The 21,315-nt window shown below is 37.3% G+C and overlaps 1 protein-coding gene across 3 annotated transcripts in view; it reads left to right on the forward strand.

Annotated features, from left to right (window-relative positions):
• The window catches only part of ZFR (zinc finger RNA binding protein), a 44,604-nt gene extending 26,354 nt beyond the window's left edge, over positions 1-18,250 (forward strand). For 2 of the 3 annotated variants that reach the window (XM_056513732.1, XM_056513733.1), the window contains exons 10-20: positions 671-790; positions 1,253-1,398; positions 1,644-1,806; positions 3,051-3,256; positions 3,468-3,618; positions 4,949-5,090; positions 10,013-10,110; positions 10,931-11,026; positions 14,867-14,978; positions 15,074-15,171; positions 15,883-18,250. In XM_056513732.1, coding sequence (XP_056369707.1) covers positions 671-790; positions 1,253-1,398; positions 1,644-1,806; positions 3,051-3,256; positions 3,468-3,618; positions 4,949-5,090; positions 10,013-10,110; positions 10,931-11,026; positions 14,867-14,978; positions 15,074-15,171; positions 15,883-16,062 — 1,512 coding nt within the window. In that variant the 3' untranslated portion in view covers positions 16,063-18,250. Of the gene's footprint in view, positions 1-670; positions 791-1,252; positions 1,399-1,643; positions 1,807-3,050; positions 3,257-3,467; positions 3,619-4,948; positions 5,091-10,012; positions 10,111-10,930; positions 11,027-14,866; positions 14,979-15,073; positions 15,172-15,882 lie in introns of those variants that run through there. The other variant, XM_056513734.1, reaches the window with a different exon arrangement.
• The last annotated feature ends 3,065 nt before the right edge of the window (positions 18,251-21,315 follow it).

The raw sequence follows: 21,315 nt of genomic DNA on the forward strand, positions 1-21,315 counted from the left end.
TGTAGGAGGATGTGGTGAGACTGTGTCCAAGGTTTTACTGAAGTTCACGCGGACAGTCTTGACTGCTCTGCCTTCATCTGCCAGGCCTTCACCTTGGTGAAGTCATGCTGACTGCTCCTGATGGTTTTCTTGCACTCATTGTACCTGGAAATGGTTTCCAGGCTTAGCTGCTTCATTGCCTTCCCAGAGATCAAGATGAGGTTGACTGTCTGTAATTTCCTGGGTTCTCCTTGAAGATTAGAATGACAAGGCATTGAACCTGAAAAGGCTTGTGCATACATTTACATTTTTGTGTTGTGCATGTTTCTTTTTTACTTCATGTGGTTGGTATGAGATAGGTGGTTCAAGTTTGATGTAAATTTTGCATGATACACAGGTTTGTGATTTATTAGCTCACTATATTTAGGTTTGAATTTACAGCTGTGTACGTTTTGGAATGGAAGGACCTTGTTACTTGCTCATTACCAAGCATAATGGTGTGTCTGTCAGAATTGAGGGTTCTACTTTTCTACTTTGCCTTTTTTCAGTTAATGTGTGAAGTTCTTAATGTTCTGGGACAAGTAGACATTATTCAGTGTCACTGTATAATTGGATTAATGGATAATTAAATTTTTATCAGCTTTATAATTTTTTTAAAAAATACCAAATATGTTATAATCTTATTTTCCAGGTAAGGAATGATGAAGGAAAGGTGATCCGCTTTCACTGTAAACTCTGTGAATGCAGTTTTAATGATCCTAATGCCAAGGAGATGCATTTGAAAGGGCGGCGGCACAGACTTCAGTACAAGGTAAAAATGCTAACACTTCCCTGAAAATCGATCAGATATCGGCTAACTGGTCTGCTCACCTGTTCTTAGGTTTAAAGACTAGACAAAAGTAGGTACTCTGATCAAAAACAGCGTATAGAAAGAGAGAAATATATTTCATAGGCAGTATAGTCTTTAAAGAATAATGCAAACTGAAATTTTATTTTGGTTGAGGTTTTGTAAAATGTTTTGAATGTTGCTTGTAGTACAACTGGTGCAAGTAACAATAGGTTCTTTATGTTGCTTACCATAAAGTTCAATGAGTATAAAATAGTGTTGCTCAGTTTTTTTGGTAGGATAAAAAATACACACTCTCTTTGTGTTGCAGGCTTTTTAATGATAAGTGCATTTGATGAGTAGTGTGTATTAAATATATCAGAACAACTCCATAACCTTGAGATGAGGACAGGAAAGCAACATTTAATTCATTATTTTTTGACCTAGAAAAAAGTAAACCCAGACTTACAAGTAGAAGTAAAGCCCAGTATTCGAGCAAGAAAAATTCAAGAAGAGAAGATGAGGAAACAGATGCAGAAAGAAGAATACTGGAGAAGACGAGAAGAGGAGGAACGCTGGAGGATGGAAATGAGGTAATGCATTATGTTTTATGAATGAATATGTTTGCTGCTGTTCAGTTCTTCTGAGGAATACAGAGTTAGTAGAATTACTTTGCAATATATGCATACCTACTTTTGCAACAATAATGCATGTCAGTTACAGTCTGTTCATTTGTATTTGCCTATGACTACTAAAAGTTATTGAGAACAGAGAAGGACCTCTAGAGCTGTGCCAGCTATTAACTGCTGTATAAAGAGAACACTTTTATGCACTTCAGGCGCTATGAAGAGGACATGTACTGGAGGAGAATGGAGGAAGAGCAGCATCACTGGGATGACCGTCGCAGAATACCAGATGGAGGATATCCTCATGGCCCTCCAGGACCTCTAGGTCTGCTGGGAGTTAGACCTGGAATGCCTCCTCAACCCCAAGGACCAGCTGTGAGTTTCTTAGCTCGAGAAAAAAATTAAACTATTCTTACCAGGAAGCACAGTTAAGAATTTCCAATTACTCGTTGCTACTTCACTTGTCTCCAGTGTTTCTTAATAAAGGATTTGGAAAAGGGAAGAAGAAATTATATGCTAATGAAATGGTGTAGGTGGACTAGTCTTCCAAAATAAGTCCAGTAGAATGACAAGAGGATGCTTTAAATATTGCTTCTTATGAAATACAAGTCATACTGGATTTTTCTAATTTTTATTTTATTGCATTATACAATATTATGTACCTAATTGTGGACAAATGTGTGGATAAAAAATGGCTGGGTCATCAGTCTTGGAGAATAATGCTTAGTGGTACATCATACTCTAGCAGTGTGGAGTGCAGTACCACATGGGTTGACCCTGGCATTAGACTTATCAAGGATTTGAAAGAGGATAGAGTGAGTACACACTGCTGAGGTTTGCAACTGGCATGAACCTGTATCATCTTGGGATGGGGAGAAAGCTAATACCTTTGAGGGTGAGGCCCCCATCAGAGGCACCTAGGCAGGCTGTGCAAGTACAAAAGCCTAATGCTGCACTCAAGAGGGAAGAACCTCTTGCATGGATAGAGGCTGGATAGCAGCTCTGCTGAAAAGGATCTGAGGGTCCTGGAAACAGCAGTCTGGGCATGAGTCAGCAGCATGCCCTGGCAGCAGGGCCAGCAGCAACCTGGGCTTTCGTAACAGGAGCAAAGTAGATGAAGGGAAGTGATCAACCTTCATTAGACTCTAACTGCAATACTATCTTTGAAGGTTTCCAGAAACCAACAGGCTAAAGCCCTGAGCTACATGATGTGGTCTTACAAGCTGACCACGTTTTGCACAGGAGATGGGACTAGATTGCCTTTTGTGATCATTCCTGTACAATCTCCTGAGACCGTACAAAAGTAATCATGAGTTATTTATTTTGCAGCAATGTCCAAGTATTTCCCATTTGACAGAAAGGCAAGAGATAATAATGTTGAGGAGGTACCTCTGATCTTGGGATTTGGCCTTAGTTTAATTTTGATACATTTTGTGTCTTTTCAGACATGATTGATTGTGACAGTGTAGGCTGTTGAGAAGACTTCATGTTTTGTTACATTTCAGTGATGTGAAGTTAAGACTATTCTGTTCCTTAGCCACATGGGCTTTGGTCATTTTTTGTCATTTGTGAACTTGTAAGTGCACCCAGGTTTCAGAAGTACACTTTTGTCTGTTCAGCCTCTGCGCCGCCCTGACTCCTCTGATGACCGCTATGTGATGACCAAGCATGCTGCTATATATCCAACTGAGGAGGAACTTCAGGCAGTACAAAAAATTGTTTCCATTACTGAGCGTGCTTTGAAGCTGGTTTCTGATAGCATGACTGATCATGAAAAAAGCAAGAACAAAGAGGGAGATGACAAAAAGGATGGCAGTAAAGACAGGTATTTTTTTATTACTTTTTAAGAATTGTATTGGTTTTTCTTATCCTGTTATCAGTGTTTCCAGGATCTCATCTCTTTGGGCTTTTATGAAGTATTTTTGAAGTCTCAGAAACATGTGGAATACTATTTTATTTCACTTTTCTATCTTCAGGATTATTTTTATGATTTTTACATTATTATTTTAAATGCAACTTTTAACTATAATTCACAGAGCTTTGAAAGGCGTTTTACGGGTGGGCGTTTTGGCTAAAGGTTTGCTACTCCGTGGAGACCGAAATGTCAATCTTGTTTTGTTGTGTGCTGAGAAGCCCTCCAAGACATTACTCAGTCGTATTGCTGAAAGTCTCCCTAAGCAACTTGCCGTAAGTAGAATTTAGATTCTTGGATTTTAATTTTTGTAAAGGTACTGTAAAAATCTGTCATCAAGTTAAATGTCTGCAGGACTCACTGTGCTGCTACATGATGTAGCTCAGGTTGTTCCTTTCCATTTTCTGAGTGTTTTCATCTGAATTCAGAGATTGCTGCATGTTCCGCTTCCTCTATATTGTGTCCATACAAGTGTGTACTCTAGCAGTGTAGTATCAATCACCATTTAATAGATTTCATTTATTTGGGAAATAGAAATGAGCACAAGAAAGACTATTAATCAGTTATCAGTAGCAGTAGAGATAGTTACAGCATGTTACATGTTACAGCACGCCTGCTAACTCAAGGTCAAAGTTCTCTGTTAATGCCAGTCTTTTGTACTTTTATCTTGTTTCCTCTTTGTATGTGTCAGTGCTTTCTAGTTCACAATTAGCCAGCTAAGTCTAGTGTGGGGTTTTTTATAATTTGGACCTTTAAAAAAGTAACCATGCAGTTACAGACCATTTAGTGAAATACAAACCCTTTATAATATTTCCACAAGAAAGTATAAAGTCTCTGCTCTATTTCAGTGCAATCTAGTAAAATTCTAGACAGAATCAATGGCATGATAGAAGCTTTAGCAGGATTAGATCAATGAAAAAATAATCTCAAGTTTGCTCTTGTTTGAAGTAACAGAACAGAAGTAAATTTAACAAGTGAACATCTTGGTCTGTCTTACTGGTAATGTTCACTTGTCCATGTATGTAGAAGAAGATCACAGAGGTGCCTACAGCTTCCTTTGGGCTATTTAGAATTATTAAACAAAGTTGCACATAGCAGTTAAAAATAAATATTTTGTTAGTTACTCTTACATTTTTCCTGTGGTGCTTATCTTGCCCTTTTTTCTTAGCATGTTGTGACACCAAAGCACAGATGTACCCAGCAATACCCATTTCTAACTGTGAGCTTGAAAAATAACCCCTGCATCTTTGCTTTTCAAAGGCTTCTGTGTTCCAGTGAGAAATATCCTGCGGACATTTTAATTGGCTCTGAGGCTCTTCTTTATCTCAAACATCTGTTATGTAATTTATATTAATTTCCTTTCTGGGCAGTTTTTTTATTCTGACTGCTTGGTTGTGTATTTTCATTAATAATTTGCAAACAATATGCAAGTCCACATATCTTTATAGTGTATAGTGTGATTCTATGACTACACAGTTACCTGTTTCATATAATTATACTGTGTTTCTGTCTTTCTGTTGAAAGTGGAATATGTTGGAATCCTTTTTCTTCTTCATACTTTTAATGGCCACATGCTAATAGAAATTTCTGTTTCTCAATATTTAGGTAATAAGTCCAGAGAAATACGATATCAAGTGTGCAGTCCCAGAAGCAGCAATTATTTTAAATTCGTGTGTGGAACCCAAAATGCAAGTTACAATCACACTGACATCTCCAGTCATTCGGGAAGAGAACATGAGGGATGGAGGTTGGGAAGTTGTTAAAGATGTTACTTATTTCTCACCTGGTTTTTTTATGTTTATCTATTCTGCTTAAGATGGCACTAAGGTCCTGGAAGGCAACATGCTGGCACACGTATTTGATTGAAACTTTGTTTTTCAACAACCAGTCTCAGCAGAGAACAGTTGGTTAAAATAAATGTGTATATGATGCTTTTGTTTAATTTTTAAAAATTCTAACTTTATGTCCAACCTCAGCTTTCTGGAAAAGGTACAAGCTTGATTTTTTTCCCTCCTCTTTTAAAATTATGTCAAAAACGAAGTATTTTATAGCAAGTGGCTATAAACTGGCTTTCTAGAGCAGTTTTGCCTTAAGAGAAAGATTATATGGATGTAGAAAATCAAAACATAGGTTTTTGGGTTTGAACTGGGTCAGTATTACCATCACTTAGACATTCTGAATAGTGCCACTTAAAATGCACTTTTACAGTACTTTTGACGGTAACAGTGCTTCTAACTTTAAAAGATGATGTAATTTTTTCCAGCTCTCTGAGGTTGTTTTTTGGTCTGGAGTGCTTTTTGAGTATATTTAGGCTCCTGGTATTATAATCACTCTTCTATCCAACTGGCAAACCCAACTAGTACAATAAGAAATGGCTTTGTCGTTGAGCTGAAGCAGAAGGTGGAGCTTGGGAATCAATTTATGTTTCTGAAGTCTACAGTTTCTCTGGTGCCAGCAGTGTTGCTTTAGGGTCTGTTCTGTAACACTTTCAAAGCTCCAAAAGCTTTTAAGCCAACAAGCATGATTAATGTCTGCAGTACATTGGTTCTTTTTATTTACGGGTCAGATAAAATTAACTTTTGTTTCCTTTTAATCCTGTATTTTCATAGTTGAAAGAGATAATAGCAAACAAGGTTCTGGTGTTTGACAGTGAACCTACAAATAGGAAATCTGAGGCTGTTTTAACACTGCTTATATACAGGTTGAAATAAATTGTATGTGTGTATGTATACATGTGCTTGTGTATATACGTATTTATATAAGCCACAGAGGTTTTTTTTTATATTTCATCTCATCACTACATGTCCTCTAAAACACTTGAGGTTTTTATATTGCATTACTAAGTGTCCTGTAGCTGTGACTAGTCCATTTATAAGAAAGCTATGTTAACAAAGTCATCCTACATAATCAGAAAGAAAAATTTTCAACATGCATTCTGTGGTTTGGATGACTTCCAAAGAGTCTTAGAGTGCTTTTGTTTTAAGCTGTGCATATTATTCCTAGCTATAAAGGCTTTGTATGTGTACTGTCACACCCAACCAATTTTACTTGGTTTTGGACAATCTGAGTGTAACGTGACTCTGGGCTAAATCCAACTTTCCATTTTACTTAAGTTTATAAAGAATGCATTTTATTATTAAATTAGACTAACCATTTAATCAAATTAACCTTAAACACCATGTTTATTTCTTGATGTACTGTACAAAAGTGCAGTATTGATTCCTACTACAATACTCAATTTCAATTAAGTGGTTTTTGGCCCAAAATTTTGATGTATACTAAAAATAAAACAAATTTCAAATTACTACCATCAGTCCCCTAAGTTACGCCGCCAAAAGGAAACAAATCTGTATTTTTGTCTGACCCACACTTGAGTTAAATTATCTTTGTGAGTTAATTCACTGCTGAATGCAGTACTGCCTCTAGGCAAACAAAATCAAGTTAGATTGCTCTTCAAGACACTGAGCAGTAAAAAATGGAAGTGCAGAAAAGTTCACTTTTGAAACTGGAGCAAATAGAAGACTGAATTGCCAATTATTGCAGCAAAGAAGTACCTTATTCCGAAGACTGCTGCTTATTTGCTGCAGAGTAACAGTATGTGTTTGTGTTTTTCTTACTGCAGCTTCTCATGCTCTGTGTCTTACATTGGTTTAAAGTTTTCATTTTCCCTAGCCTGCTTGGGGAGCTAGTTCAGGTGTTAAGGAAGGCTTTACCGGAAGAACCAGTTGGAGTAAAGATGCAACTTATGTCTTGCACGTGGAGTAGAATCATGTTTGATGTGTTATTTAGCCTATAAAAGGCTAAAAAAAGAAAACCAACAACAGTGAAATGAAATTGTTAACCGCATAGCTACTGTTCTTGCAGTATTGTGCGTTTGACAGTTGACTGAATCTGGTGCATATGAAGAGCTCTAACCCAGCTGTGGAGTCTTCCTTCAACAAACAGGGTGTACATACTTACAAACACCTCTGTGTGCGCGTGTGTCTTTTTTATCCTTAGCTAACAGCCCCGGTCCAAAGCCTTCTAGCTGAGGGACTTGATTCCTGTCAGGGGTTGCTGCCAAGACATCGGAAGGATTTTTGACCAAGGTTTTCTAAAGCTCAGTGTCACACCTGCCATGCTTTACAAAGGAGGGGTTTGGATGCATAGTCCTAGCATCTGCTGTTACTTTGTGTTTGGTTTTTTTTGTTTTTTTTCTTTCTGTCTTTGTCTCTCCTAGAATGAAGCAGTGTTCACACTAGTCTTATAATAGTTGACTGGATAAAATGTATTTTACATAATAAAATTTACCTAAATTGACATACCTGTTAACTTTTAATGAAGAGGTAGTGTGGACACAGCACGTCTAACTGAAGATTAACCCCTTATGTTCAGGCTAGTAAAAAGTTATACAGGGTAAGAATTAATGTTTTGTAAATTAATTCAGTTTTTGTCTTAGTTTAGCAGGGTGATAAGTTAGGCATCTGATTTTAGTTGCACAGTCTTTAAGGGGTTAATCCTGAAATGTGAAACGTATGCAAAAATCCACAGAATAAATATTACAGCAGTTTCCTTGATACATTTTTTCAATCAGTGTTTTCTTAGTGTAGTACATGCCTAAGCATGTACTCTGACTGAGTCTTTTAAAATTCCAAGGGTATTCCTATGACAGCGATTAGTAATCCATTTTAGATCAACATTTCCAGCAGTAAGATTCTTTCCTAGACCTTTAAATTGCAATTCTTCTCAGTAAAACTATTTTACAAGTTGAAAATTTTCAGAGGTAGAAGTTTCAAAATATTAATGAATTACTGTGCTAAAAGTTTACACAGTGTTACTTATTTGCATATTAGTTTTAAAAGAAAGTAAATAATTGACTGATTAGGCTATTGGCCCAACAGGACATACTTGCACTTTTAATTTTTCAACCTTATTTTTCCCTGTGGTGGGTTTTCTCAGGATGTACTTCTTGTCTCATGTATCTGGGTTGAACTCCTTTCGTCACTTAGCTTTAGCTGGCACCCCTCTTGTGTAGGTTTGGAGGGAATTTTTTTGGTAGGTTTTGTTTTGGGTTGGGTTTTTTTATTTTTTAATTGGCTTTGTTTTAAAAGAAACATCATTTTAAATGTCTTCATTTGCTCTGTAGTTGCATTGTTAGTGAAAATTTTAATTTTTTCCCCTTTAATATCTAGTCTATAAGTTGGAATATCTGTGTGAGAAGTTACCTATGTTCTTCTCAACTGTGCTCTTATGACATCTTCACCTATTTTCCCTGTGCAGAGCAAAGGGACTATCTTATCAAAATACTCAAATCTGAATAAAGTACTTAACATTAAATTTACTGTATTGCAAAGCTATACCACCATTTAATTCATGGCATTTTAGCTCTGCATACTGTAGAATCCTACTATTTTACATGTGGTTTCAGAGCACAGTATCTGCAACATTCCTAAAAGCTTCTTGTTGCAGGCATGTTTCATGAGTCTCATTATTTTTTATTTTATTTTATTCCCTGTCTTAACCTAAATTTAGATCTTGTAGGAGTAAACTGTACTGTCCCAAGCAGCCAGCTCCTGTGAAATGTGTGCCATTGAGTGAATGCTTTTTGTTTCATCTTATCTGGTGTATCACCAGTTATACGCAAGATATATGTGACTAGTGACATATGTTATGACTAGTCACCGTAGCCATTTCTATAATGAGCAAAAAAGTAATTTGTAATAGTGATCACTGATCTGACTATATCCATATAGTCTTCAAGTAACTCGAGGACACCTTTTCATATTGTTTAGTGGTTCCAGTTTCACTGATTAAACCATTTCTGTGGTCTCTTCATTTTTGGTAGAAAAGCAGATAGCCTGGTAATTAAATTCTTTTCTGAACATTTGAATAGGCAATGTCTGCTATGTTTTCTCCGTCTTTCAGACATTTTGATTTGTTTGTTAGCCTGTTCCTTAGTTTTATTTATCTTGGTGAGTCTTAGGTAAAGCAGTCCCTTTTCAGATCCTTCCTTGCATCCTAAGTGTTGCTGGAACACATAATTATGGGCTGAGGAATTTTATTTATATGGGTAAGAGAGAAGGTACTAGAAAACAAGGAACTCTGTAATATTGAAGAACATGGCACATTCCTTTAGTCAGGTTTTTAAAGTAAAGTAATTTCAAGTTTAAGGCATGATAAAAATAACATCATTACTAAATATTTAGTCCTTTAAAGATTTGTTATACTTAGTTTTTCTTTCAAGAATAGGTCTCAAATAACATGTGACAATTAAAATTTAAAAGAAACTAAGTTTGAATGTTTCTACTTGGTTAAAGTGGATTTTTGTGTTCCTTCTGTCTTGTGTTCTCCGTGCTGGTGCACTGTGTCCAACCATCCTTCCTTCGGTATTTAATTTTAGGGGATATGTGTTTTTCCAGTGTTAGCTGAAATAAGGAAGTACTATGCATTGCATCATCAGCAATGCAATCAAAAATAGCTTCAGAGCTGAAGTGCATTATGCTCTTGATCCTCCTACTGGGTCAATGCCCTAGTCCTAATTGAGCGACTACTGCTGAACATTTACATTTCTCCTTCAAGGGTTTAAACTTAAAATGGCATGTGTGACATTGAAGCTATTTAAGGAAGTGTCTTGCTCACCTGGTCAAACACCCATTCCTCACTGCATTTTGCCAATTCAATCCATTTTAGATGTAACCTCGGGTATGGTGAAAGACCCACCGGACGTCTTGGACAGGCAAAAATGCCTTGACGCTCTGGCTGCTCTACGCCACGCTAAGTGGTTCCAGGTTCGGAACATCATTTTACTTTCTTCTTGTAGCCTTATGAGAGATTAGTTCAGTTGCAATATGAATGTTTAACTGTGTGAAAACACTCAGCGTTGTTCATGCTAATAATACTTAATATTTTCTGGTCCCTAAATTTAACTGTAGAAGGTTGAGTATGGAGGAGCTGCTCTATGCAGTTATTGCGCATTTGACGTCATTTTTTTTCCGGTCATTGACAAGGCGATGTTGAAAGCTTGACTCGCTTGGGGTAATCATATGATGTATATTTGTTATATATTCCATAAGGCTGCAGAGTAACTTCGCTTTAAATAATGGACTATGTGTTTAAAGCTTTGTGTTTAGATTTAAGACTTTTTTTTTTCTATTTCTTTAAGTGCATTAAGTGTAGGGAATGAAAGGTGAGAAGCAACTGTTTGGTTTAGTGACTTTGCATTCTGGCAAAGGCACAATAAAGAAACCAAACAGATTCCCTTGACCTTTCAGTCTCTATACCTATTTCTTAGATCTTTACTTTATCCTTTTTATTTCTAATATAGAAAGTTTCTGTATTTATTGTTTCAAATGAACATAGGTCAAAGTGTATAGGGGATCAAGAAATGTTATTCTTGTATAACCTGTGCACTTTGACTTCTACCACCTTAAATTACTAACCCTGTATAAAATACTGCTGTAAATGGCAGCTCACGGAATAAAGTTATAGAATCATTTGTTTCAATCTTGTATCTGAGCTTCCATTGAACAGTGGTGTTTTAGTCTTTCAACAACTCCTGTTTGCTATGGGTGCAGGGGTTAATTAATTTGATTTTGTATTGCTCTCAAGGCTAGAGCTAATGGTCTGCAGTCCTGTGTGATTATCATACGTATTCTTCGTGACCTCTGTCAGCGGGTTCCTACTTGGTCTGATTTTCCAAGCTGGGTAAGTAATTTTTTTTTAATGAGTCTTCTTAATAAATACATTACTACAAGGAAATCATAGTGAAGTGTTAATACAATTTTTAAATTAAGATTTTTTCAACACTTGATGTAGGGTTTTGTTTAGGATTTTGAGGGATTTTTTCTGCTAAATACTCCAGATTCCCTCTTAAAATAGTTTTCTGAGGTTTTCCATTTGAAGCTGAAAGTTACTGTTTTTTCCAAAAGAAATTTTCTTGTTCTTTTCTTTGTGGGTAGATTCCTATGCTAGATTTCAGCATTTTTTCCCTTACTCTGTACAGAAGAACTTAATTTTTTCTAACCACCTACTCTGAATTGCTTGGAGTTTGCTGCAACTTATTTAAAATAATGTCAGCTGTGCCTAGATAGTTCTGTGATAATAGAAAGAACTCAAAAGATAAAAAACACAGTATTCTTATGATTATTATGTCCCTTTTGCAAGGTGAAACATGTCAGTACTTCAGCACAGTCTATGGTTGTGTCATCGTCATATTTTGGTCAGTCTCACTTAAATCTCTGGGTTGTATCAGGTCACCTTTCTTAATCCAGTTGAGAGTTCTCGGAGCATTCCTTTTGCACTGACTACCTCACAAATGTTCCAAATGCTAACAGATGTACAATCTGTGGATTGGACAAAGTTAGTCTGAAACAAATGCCTGAAACATGTATCTTGTGCAAGGAAACCTAGCTCTGACTGCTGTTTTGCAGCCAAATCCAGTTGCACTGTGCTTCTCCCTTCTCAGTTTTGACAGGAAGAGCACTAACGTTGTTTTGAGCAGTTGACTTTATGTAGATGAGAAATATTTTACAACTTCACTGAGTTTGAAGACAGTTTTAATAAATTACTTCTTATAATATTTATTGCTTCTGGAAAGGGAGTGGAGCAGTAATGTCTGTTTTTTAAAATATTTAAAGGGAAAAAAACTAGTGCCAGTTTCAGTACTGCATTTAATGAAAAGTACACTAAACAAATACAGTTTAAAAGATGCTTAAGAAGTGCTCTCTTGATATCACTATGATACTGGGTTGCCAGGGAATGAACCTTGGCATAATTTCAGAACTATTGCAACACAGAACTGGGACACGGGTGAAGAACAAGGAATGTGGCTTCTTAATTATCACATTATGTGTTCCAAGGCACATCTAGAAGGGAAGAGAGGTATGAAGCAGTGTGTCAGACCTCACTATATCTCAGTTCCCTCCAAAAGTGATTCCTGATTTGTTCCTGGTATCTGATGTGTTCTCAGTGACATGGATCAGCACTGAACTGTCAGGTGTTCTTTTGGCTTGTAGAAGTCTTACTGATTAAAACAGTGACAAAATGAAAGTGGTGATTGCAGCCAGTACAGATGGAGTTTCGTAGATTGGAGTAATACAGTTTTCTGGATACACACATTGTCCTACCCTCTATACTAGAAAGCTTTAACAAGTGAAAGAGATGATGAAGCTTTTTCAAAAAAAAACATAAGTAGTTGTAAAAACAGAAGTTGATAGAAGCCTGAATGTTCACAGTAGTAGCATTTAATGTGCCCTAAAGTAAAAACTAAATGAGAAGAATTTTGTCAGGTTCCTACACATTATTCAAATTTGAAATCCAGCCTTTTGTGTACATAAATACCAAGACATCATAATTCACTTTTTCCTAGGGCAGATTTATAGACCTCAGTTTATTGTATGAGGATCCAAAAGAACTAGATTTTAATAAATGCAAATCCAAGATCTGTTTTGGTTTTTGGTTTTTTTTACTGATGCACTTTGCTTCCTACTTGAGAACGTCTAAATTACTGTTGCCAAATCCTGACTGGTACAGCAGGAGTATGGAAATAACAGCCTCAAGAATTGAAATCTGTGAGTTAAATGGACCTAAAATAGAAAGGAATGGGCACCCTTAGTGATTAATACTGCCTGTAGTTACTTGCATACATCAGAATAAATATTTACACCTTGAAAGCAAGAACAAAAGGTAACATTTGAACAACTGTAGATGCTCTGAGGAGGACAAGGCCCAGACAACAAATGCTTCTAAATAACTTACCAAAATCCATTGTTTGAGAGTTTAACTTGCCAAAGAGGTATCAGTGAAGCATCTGTTTAATTCTGGGAAAGAGATCTAGGAGAAGTTTATCCTTTCTTTTACAAATACTTTTGTAAGTTCTTCTGGAAAAAAATAGTGTCTAATGAAAGTGAACAATGGAAATATTCACACAAAAAACACCAGTACTTAAAACACAGCTAATGATTTAAACCATTTTAACTAACATCAAATAACGTACACATTTCAGAAAATACATTTGTCATAGAAGTTTTTTTACACCTGTTTAACATCTGAGTTAGTGTTGGTTGATAACTGGGAGAAAAATTGCTGTGAGCTTCAGTTTTGCTAAACTGAAGGACTAGTGTGGATATTAAGCATTTTAAGAACGTTAAATTTTTGATGTTATAAGTTTCTGTACTCTTGTAGAAAAAACTATTTGTTTTTCTATAGCATCCTGTTTCACTAGGTGTACTATGTACCGAATTCATGTAGCTGACAGAATGAAGTGTCCCAGAGTGTTTCATACTCTCAAAAATGGCTGGACAAGTTGTCTACCTGCATATGTAGGCTACTACTGTATAAATTTCTACAAAATTACTGAACAAGTTGTGATGGGAAGAAGCCCATCATAAAATCACTGAGTTATTCTAGTTGGGAAAGATCTTGAAGATCATCAACTCCAACTGTTAATCACAAGCACCATTGAACCATGTCTTTAATTGCCATATCCACATATTTTCTGAACATTTCCAGGGATAGTAACTCTCTCAACTCCTTAGGGACCCTGTTCCAATGCTTTACAACCCTTTCAATCAAAAATTTTTTCCTGATATCCAATCTAAATCTTGCCTGGTGCAACTTGATGCCATTTCTTCTTGTCCTATCACCAGTTATATGGGAGAAGAGACCAACCCCCACCTGGCTAAGCCCTCCTTTCAGGTGTTTATATAGAACAACAATGTCACCCCTGAGCTTCCTTCAGGATAAACACCACCAGTTCCTAACAGAACTTTGTGCTCTAGACCCTTCCCCAGCTCTCTTCTCCTTCTCTGGACTCACTCCAGCACCTCAGTGTCTTTCCTGTAATAAGTGGCCCAAAACTGAACCCAGGATTTGGGTGTGGCCTCCCCAATGCCCAGCACAGAGGGGCAGTCACTGCCCTGGTTCTGCTGGCCACACCATTGCTGATACACTCAGGATGTCCTTGGCCTTCTTGGCCACCTGGGCACACCCTGGCTCATGTTCAGCTGCTGTTGATCAGCATCCCCAGGGCCTTTCCCTCTCAGCAGCTTTCCAGCCACCCTGCCCAGCCTGGACCTGCAGGGGTTGTTGTGACCCTGGGACAGGACCTGGCACTTGGCCTGGTTAAACCTCACACCAGCGGCCTCAGCCCATGGATCCAGCCTGTGCAGACCCCTCTGCAGAGCCTTCCTGCCCCCAGCAGATCAGCACTCCCACCCAGCTTGGTGTCATCTGCAAACAGCCTGAGGGTGCTCTTGATTCTCTCATCTAGATCATTAATAAACAGGACTGGGCTCAACACTGATCCCTGGGGGACACCACCAGTGGCCAGCTGCCAGTATCAGAACTCGTTAATCTGACACCACCTTTCTTTTCATTCATCTTAAAAAAAATAACCGGAGTTTCTTTCCATTTTAACTGAAAGTGTTCTACTATGTGTAATGTTCTTCAAAATTCAGGATTCAAAATTCTCTACAGAGGAACAGTAGCAGCTTTATTCTGTCTTAGTCCATCTTCTAATTTGGCTGAATCCTCCTGTTGGTCTAGGCTATGGAGTTGCTTGTGGAAAAAGCAATTAGCAGCGCGACTGGACCACAGAGTCCTGGAGATGCACTGAGAAGAGTTTTTGAGTGTATATCTTCAGGAATCATCCTTAAAGGCAAGTCGCCTTATATATATACTTACACTTAACTAATATGTAATCTTGCTTGTAATAAGGTAAAGATGTGCTACTAATTAGCCTGATTATTGTAGGTGGTCCTGGTCTTCTGGACCCTTGTGAAAAAGATCCTTTTGATACACTTGCTGTAATGACAGATCAGCAACGAGAGGATATTACTTCAAGTGCACAGGTAAGGGAATATAGGTGTGAAGTAACTAAATTTAATGGACAGTTTTGTTTTGATTATGTTTTTTTTTTAATGGAGCTTTGTATTGGACATGAATTTTGTTTTCTCAGAATGGAGTCAGATCTTACCAGTCTTAAGCTAGGCATTAAACATATCACAGAAGAGGATGTCCATAGTGTTCATTATTGCACTGAAATAAATGTATTTTCCTGAACAACTTGTAGCATTCTCATCTATATATATCTCAATCTAGATCTGTAAACAGGCTTACTCTACAGCAGTATGTTACTAGATTGGAAATTTTATCAATACATCTTGTAAGATTCATATGACAGTAATTCATATGACATTCATTTTTGCAGTTTAAGAGGCTACTGCCTCTGCCCCTTCATTTGATCCTTTTGCTAATGATTTCTGATCATGTGTCACCTAACATGATATGTGACAAGCCTTGGCTGCTCCAGTGCAAGCCCAGAAGCCCAAACACATGCACATTAAGCTAAAATGCTGCACTTGAAGAGGCAGCAAATGTGATATACAATGTAATATATGTGATGTTGAATTTTATTGACTTGGTTGGGGGGACAGAAAGATGGGATAATTAGAGCCAAGAGTAGTATCACACATCACTGATGTTCTGCCCTAATTGTTTGGTAAAGTGCTCAAAATGGACATTTGTTTGTAACACAAGTAACTTCTTTACCGTTTTTCTAGTTTGCGCTGAGACTCCTTGCATTCCGTCAGATACACAAAGTTCTAGGAATGGATCCGTTACCACAGATGAATCAACGCTTCAACATCCATAATAATCGTAAAAGGAGAAGGGACAGTGATGGGGTTGATGGGTTTGAAGCAGAGGGAAAGAAGGACAAAAAAGATTATGATAACTTCTAAAAATGTTTGTCATCATTGCTAATATTGATGGTAATGAGAAGTCCATTTGTTGCCTTGCTTTTACTTCATTCATAATGATGTCTGTTTAAAACATCCAAAACCAGCTTCTGAATTAGATTTGGAAGAGAGCAATCTAGCTCTTCTGTGAGATTCTGAATATTTTAATTGGATGTACTGTACCAGACAAATTATGGATGGAAAGACTGCAAATGGAAACTTGTCATAGGAAAACACAATTTTCCCTCATTGCATTTTCTTTAAATGTGTTGCTAATTTTAGTATCTATTCTTCTTTTTTTTTGGTCTTTTTTATTAACAAGTGCATTGTCTTCCTATCTTGGCTGTATTTAATGCAGCATTTGTGCTTCTGTTGCTATGTGTATTTTGACCTTTTCTTTAGAAGTATTTTTGGTTGCCTTTGACACTAGTTGTATGAGATACTTTGTGTTAGGTAGTAAAACTGTTCCCCTCCCAATTAATATTTGCAGAAGGGTTTTGGTTTTTTTTTTCTTTTTTTGTAAAGTGAGACTGCAGGATCATGTTTTTTTCTAAATGTGAAGGGGTTACAACACATAATTGTCCTGCCATTTGAGTGCTCAGAATTAAATGTTTTTGCCAATCTCGTGGCATTTGTCTCCTTAGTGTGATATAACGGTGTAATTAAGACAAATTTGTGTTAATCTAATCGAGTTTGCTGTTAGTTGTGCATTAGCAGTATAAAAGCTAATATATACAGTATGGTCTTGCATTTAAAGCCGCTGCATAATTGATCAAAGATTTGCATGATGGGTTTTTTTTTAATAGAAGGGCTTGTAAAACTATTATCTTTAGGTTAAATGCATAGGTCTTTGTATGATTGACTTCGTGACATAGCAAGGCCAAAAAATAACTTTCTGAATTTCTTTTCTCAACAAGCAAAGATGGGCATTTTCCATTCAGACAAAGTTAGTCATTCTTTTCAGTCAGCTTTGTCAATATGGTATTAATGCCTCTCAGCCCTTAAAATAAATGTTTGTCATATCAGTGCCTGTGAGGTTATTCCTTATATCTGTTCCTGTATAAACTTTCTGTGATTTTTTTCAATAATTCAAATTTTAAAAGTGAAGTATTACTTAAAAAGTGAAGGTTATCAAAGAAAAAAACCCAGAAAATTATTTGCTGTGGCCATAGTGTATGCTTATGTCTCTTTCAAAATTTAAAATATAGCAGTGGTGTAAGTAAAGTTACATCATACTGTTGATGTATGCTCTGGTACACAGGTGTGATTTGTTGTCACAGCACTACAGTGGAATACACAATTAAAGTTAAAATTTATTAAACTACTAAAATTCATTACACATTGGAAACTGAAGTTTCACTTACTCTGTTAAACGTGTATTGTGCTTTGTTGCAAACCCATAAAACACAGATTAATGTAGACTAACATTCCGGTAGCTACTTTATTGATGGCTGTAGGAGAGTATCACATGTGACAAAGATAATTTGTTATTTCTGATACTGTTTATTAAGAAAAGCCCAATTTCTGTTCCATTTCAAGGTCGAATTTATCTTTGACCTTTTTAATAAACAACTATTGGAGAAAGGGGGATATTTCTGTTCCCAGCATCTACTGCTAACCAGCATAGGCCTATGGAATAAAAATACAGTATTTTAGAAAATAGAGGGAATCTGAACACTTAAAAACATTTAATAAAAGTGTTCTGCGAGCATCAGAGTGCAATTTTGAAGGGAGTGATTATAAGGGGGTTAGCATATAAAAGCAGACCTTTCTCATGGTAGGAAAGCTTTCTAAATAATTAGAAACACAAAAAGCAGAAATGCTGTGAAGTTACTTTAAAAAATCACATTCATTTTGTTGTCCAGCCTTCATGCATAGCTCCAAGCATATGCTTGTTCTAGGGGATATCTTGCTGCCATCGTGTCTAGTTAGCCATTACTATTTATTTTGAAAGCTACAGGTGCTATTCATGTGGCTAGTTCAACTTCATACCAAAGTTTCTTTCCTCATAAGGCAAACTTGTCTATTCAGGAATGTGACCCTAAAATATAGGATTAAAAAGGTCAAAGATGTATTCTAGATTTTCTGTATTTTTGTTCTACTGGCTTTTAGCTCCTAACCAGTTTCTGGATCTTTTGAAATATTGTATACTTAAAGTGATTCCACATTAAATATGAAGCTGTGACCATGATTTTTGTGCTGTGTGATGAAAAGTGAATTTGCAGTTTGTTTCTGGTGTTCCTGCCCATTTTAATGGATAACTTCTGACTCTTGTAAACAAATCTAAGAATGTAAAAACAAGGTTTTCAAAAGTACAGAGCTAGCTTTGACTTAAATACTACACTGTGCACTTGGGAAGGCAAAACTGACTAAATAAGCATTTTAATACCCTGTGTTTTGGTAGTACTAGCAGTTTACATTTTGTATTCAGCAGTGCTCTGTGTTAAATCCTACAACCACAAGCAGTATAGTCCTCTTTCACAAAAGGGAAATGTGCACAGAAAGGATATTCCTCCCCATGCTCACCTTGGAGGAACAGTTTGTGAACTTGCAAGCTGTTCTGTTTCAAAGCTTTTTCCAACTTTGACTTTTCTTCCTAGTTCATAACTGTGTCTTGTCTGTGAGCGCATGGATCTGTGCATAAAGGCACTGCTAGAAATTAAGTTTGTGCCATGCTCAGTGCTCTCAGTACCCCATTCCATGTGCAGAATCCATTATTTGAACTTGGTAATTTTCATTCCATTAGAAAATAAGGGGGGATATACCCAAAAGAAAACAAACAAGAAAAATGGTAACAGAAAGAACAGAACTCATTAAATGGGTCTAATTCTAAAAATAAGATGGGGAAGGCCATTAGAGAGCTAAAGATCAAAGGTAAAATAAAAAGAAAAAAAATTACCTCAATACTCAACAACAGTCAACTCTAAGAAAAGTGTAGGAAATCAAAGAGAAAGGCTCTGTTTCAGCAGAGAGAAGACCAAGCATGATTGGCCACTCATGCAGCAACTGTAGTGCTCCACAAAAACATAGAAGAAAAAAGCTCCAGGTGATCGAGGAGTTTAAGACCAAGATGGTTTAAACCAGTGGAATTGAGATGTTAAAATACATGCAGTGTATGGCAAGTGAACTGTGGGAAAAGCTGAAGAGTTTTTACTGACTTTTAATGCACCTCTCCTGCTTCACAGACTTAACTACATCTGGAGTCTATGCCTTGCTCCCTTGCACGTGAATGGAGAGCATTAAAGAGTGCGTGAGGACACTTTCCCAAACACTTGGAAATCTCAGCAAGTGTTCCACAGCAAATGCAGCAAATCCACAGGGCTGTGTTTGAAGTGTCCCTGTGTGCTCCCAGCAGCAGAGAGCGCTGTGTTCTCAGCAGCAGCTCCCACTGGGAAGGCAGAGTTCATTCTCACTCTTCTGTGACAAGCATGACGGGAAAACTGGTGTTTTAGTTATTACAGCTTTCTTCTCTATTGCTAAAGAATGCATTTTAAAATAATTCTAAAATAATTCTTAAACCAAAGTCATCATGACAGTAAAACCTCAAATAAAATCTGCTAGTGAAATTAGAAGACAGCAGTGGTTAGAAACACAGCCAGGACTATCTTGTGAATAAATTAGAAGTAAATACTTTAGAGGTGTAAAGAAATTACACAAGTCAGAGTAGGCATAGCAGAAGGAAGAGAGATTCAATTTTGAGTCACTGAGGGCTGCAAAGAAGAAATTATACAAGGTAAGGATTCCCACTGAGGAAGACAACCTGAGAAAGAGGTTATAAAGGAAGAGTGGATAAGATACGTGTCCAAAGACTGTATCTGGAAAACCATTGAGAACAGAAGGAGAGGGGCACTTTAGGAAAAAATTTGTGTGAAGGGATAGTGTGTGGTTTTGCTTTCTTGTATCCATTTCTTAAGACGTTTCTTGCAGCTGCTGCCAATAGATTTGGGATAAGCATTCTTTATATGATAGTGGTAAGTCAGGAATCAGGATTCTGGATGCTTTAACTAACGTCCCCAGCAAGTTCTCCATCATCTCCAAAGACGTAAGATGAGCCAAATTTACAAGTTCTGGGACCAGTTCAGAGCTCCTGTTACAGGAGCAGCCAGGGCTGAGGTGTTTCCCAAGAAGCGGTGATGCATTCAGAGAACACAGGTCTGAAACCCAACAGCGTGGGGCAAAGTCCACACAATAAAATTTCACCAGTCCTCTGCTGGTTTATATATTCTCCCTGAGGAAAAAATGGCCCTACAAACTTCACCCACACATCAGGAAAAAATTGATTTAAAATAACTTCTTTTCTTAGAAAAACCTGGAGTTCTGGAAGTGCAGGTGACTTCTGGAATCCTCGAGAAAAATGTTTCCAAATACCCATCTGACATTCAGGCATGCCAGATGTCCAGATATGGACATCAGCATGAATATTTTAATTCTAGAAAGTTTTGTCAAGAAACTTTCCAAGGGTCTGGAGATGAAAACTGCAGCAGTTGCAGAGAAAAATATTCTAGTAAATCAGAAACATTTGCTAACAGGGAAGAATACATGGATTTATGAGATTTCTTTTACAAGATTTGCTTCTTCTGTGAAGTTTGCTGCTTCAAAGACTTGTTTGTTTTAGCCAAATAAAAGTGTGGCTTGCTCAGACAACGGCCTTTTTGAAGTCAGGGACAGTAAAGGGAAGCTAAAGCGAGCCCCTAGACTAATGTTTGTGTTTTGCCAAGAGTTGCTGCTGAAGAGCATGTAGCATTTGTGAAGGGCATAATTTTGTGCCTGTTTCTCAGATTATCTGGGCTGGATTTTTTAGTTGCAGCAGTTTTATGGGAGGTGGGGATGACAGCATGAGCTGGGTGGCTTCTTTCATTACCTGACATCCATGATTAGTGACACACACATGCATTTTGCATTAGGAAATCAAAGCCAAGAGTAAGTCGGGGGCCTGGTGGGCAAAGTAAAATGAGCACATTTTTTCACTGCAGTCATGCACTAGATACAAGTTTCACTGCTAAAGGAAGCAACAGAAAAGCCAGGACACAGCCAGCAAAAACTTTCCAATCTGTATGTGTCCTTCCCAATGATAAGAGGTTACAGTGTAGGCCTCATAAGGAGTATTTCTCCCCATGGATATGCTGGAACTGACCTCTCCCGTACCCTGTAATTCAGACACTGGATGGTTCTCACTAGGTTTGCTTTGCTTCTCCTCATGCCCAGCAGGAAGAGTCCTGCACAGGAGCAGTTATTAACTAGATGGACCAGATTCCT

This window comes from Oenanthe melanoleuca, chromosome Z (assembly GCF_029582105.1).
Source record: "Oenanthe melanoleuca isolate GR-GAL-2019-014 chromosome Z, OMel1.0, whole genome shotgun sequence".
Taxonomy (NCBI): Eukaryota; Metazoa; Chordata; class Aves; order Passeriformes; family Muscicapidae; genus Oenanthe; species Oenanthe melanoleuca.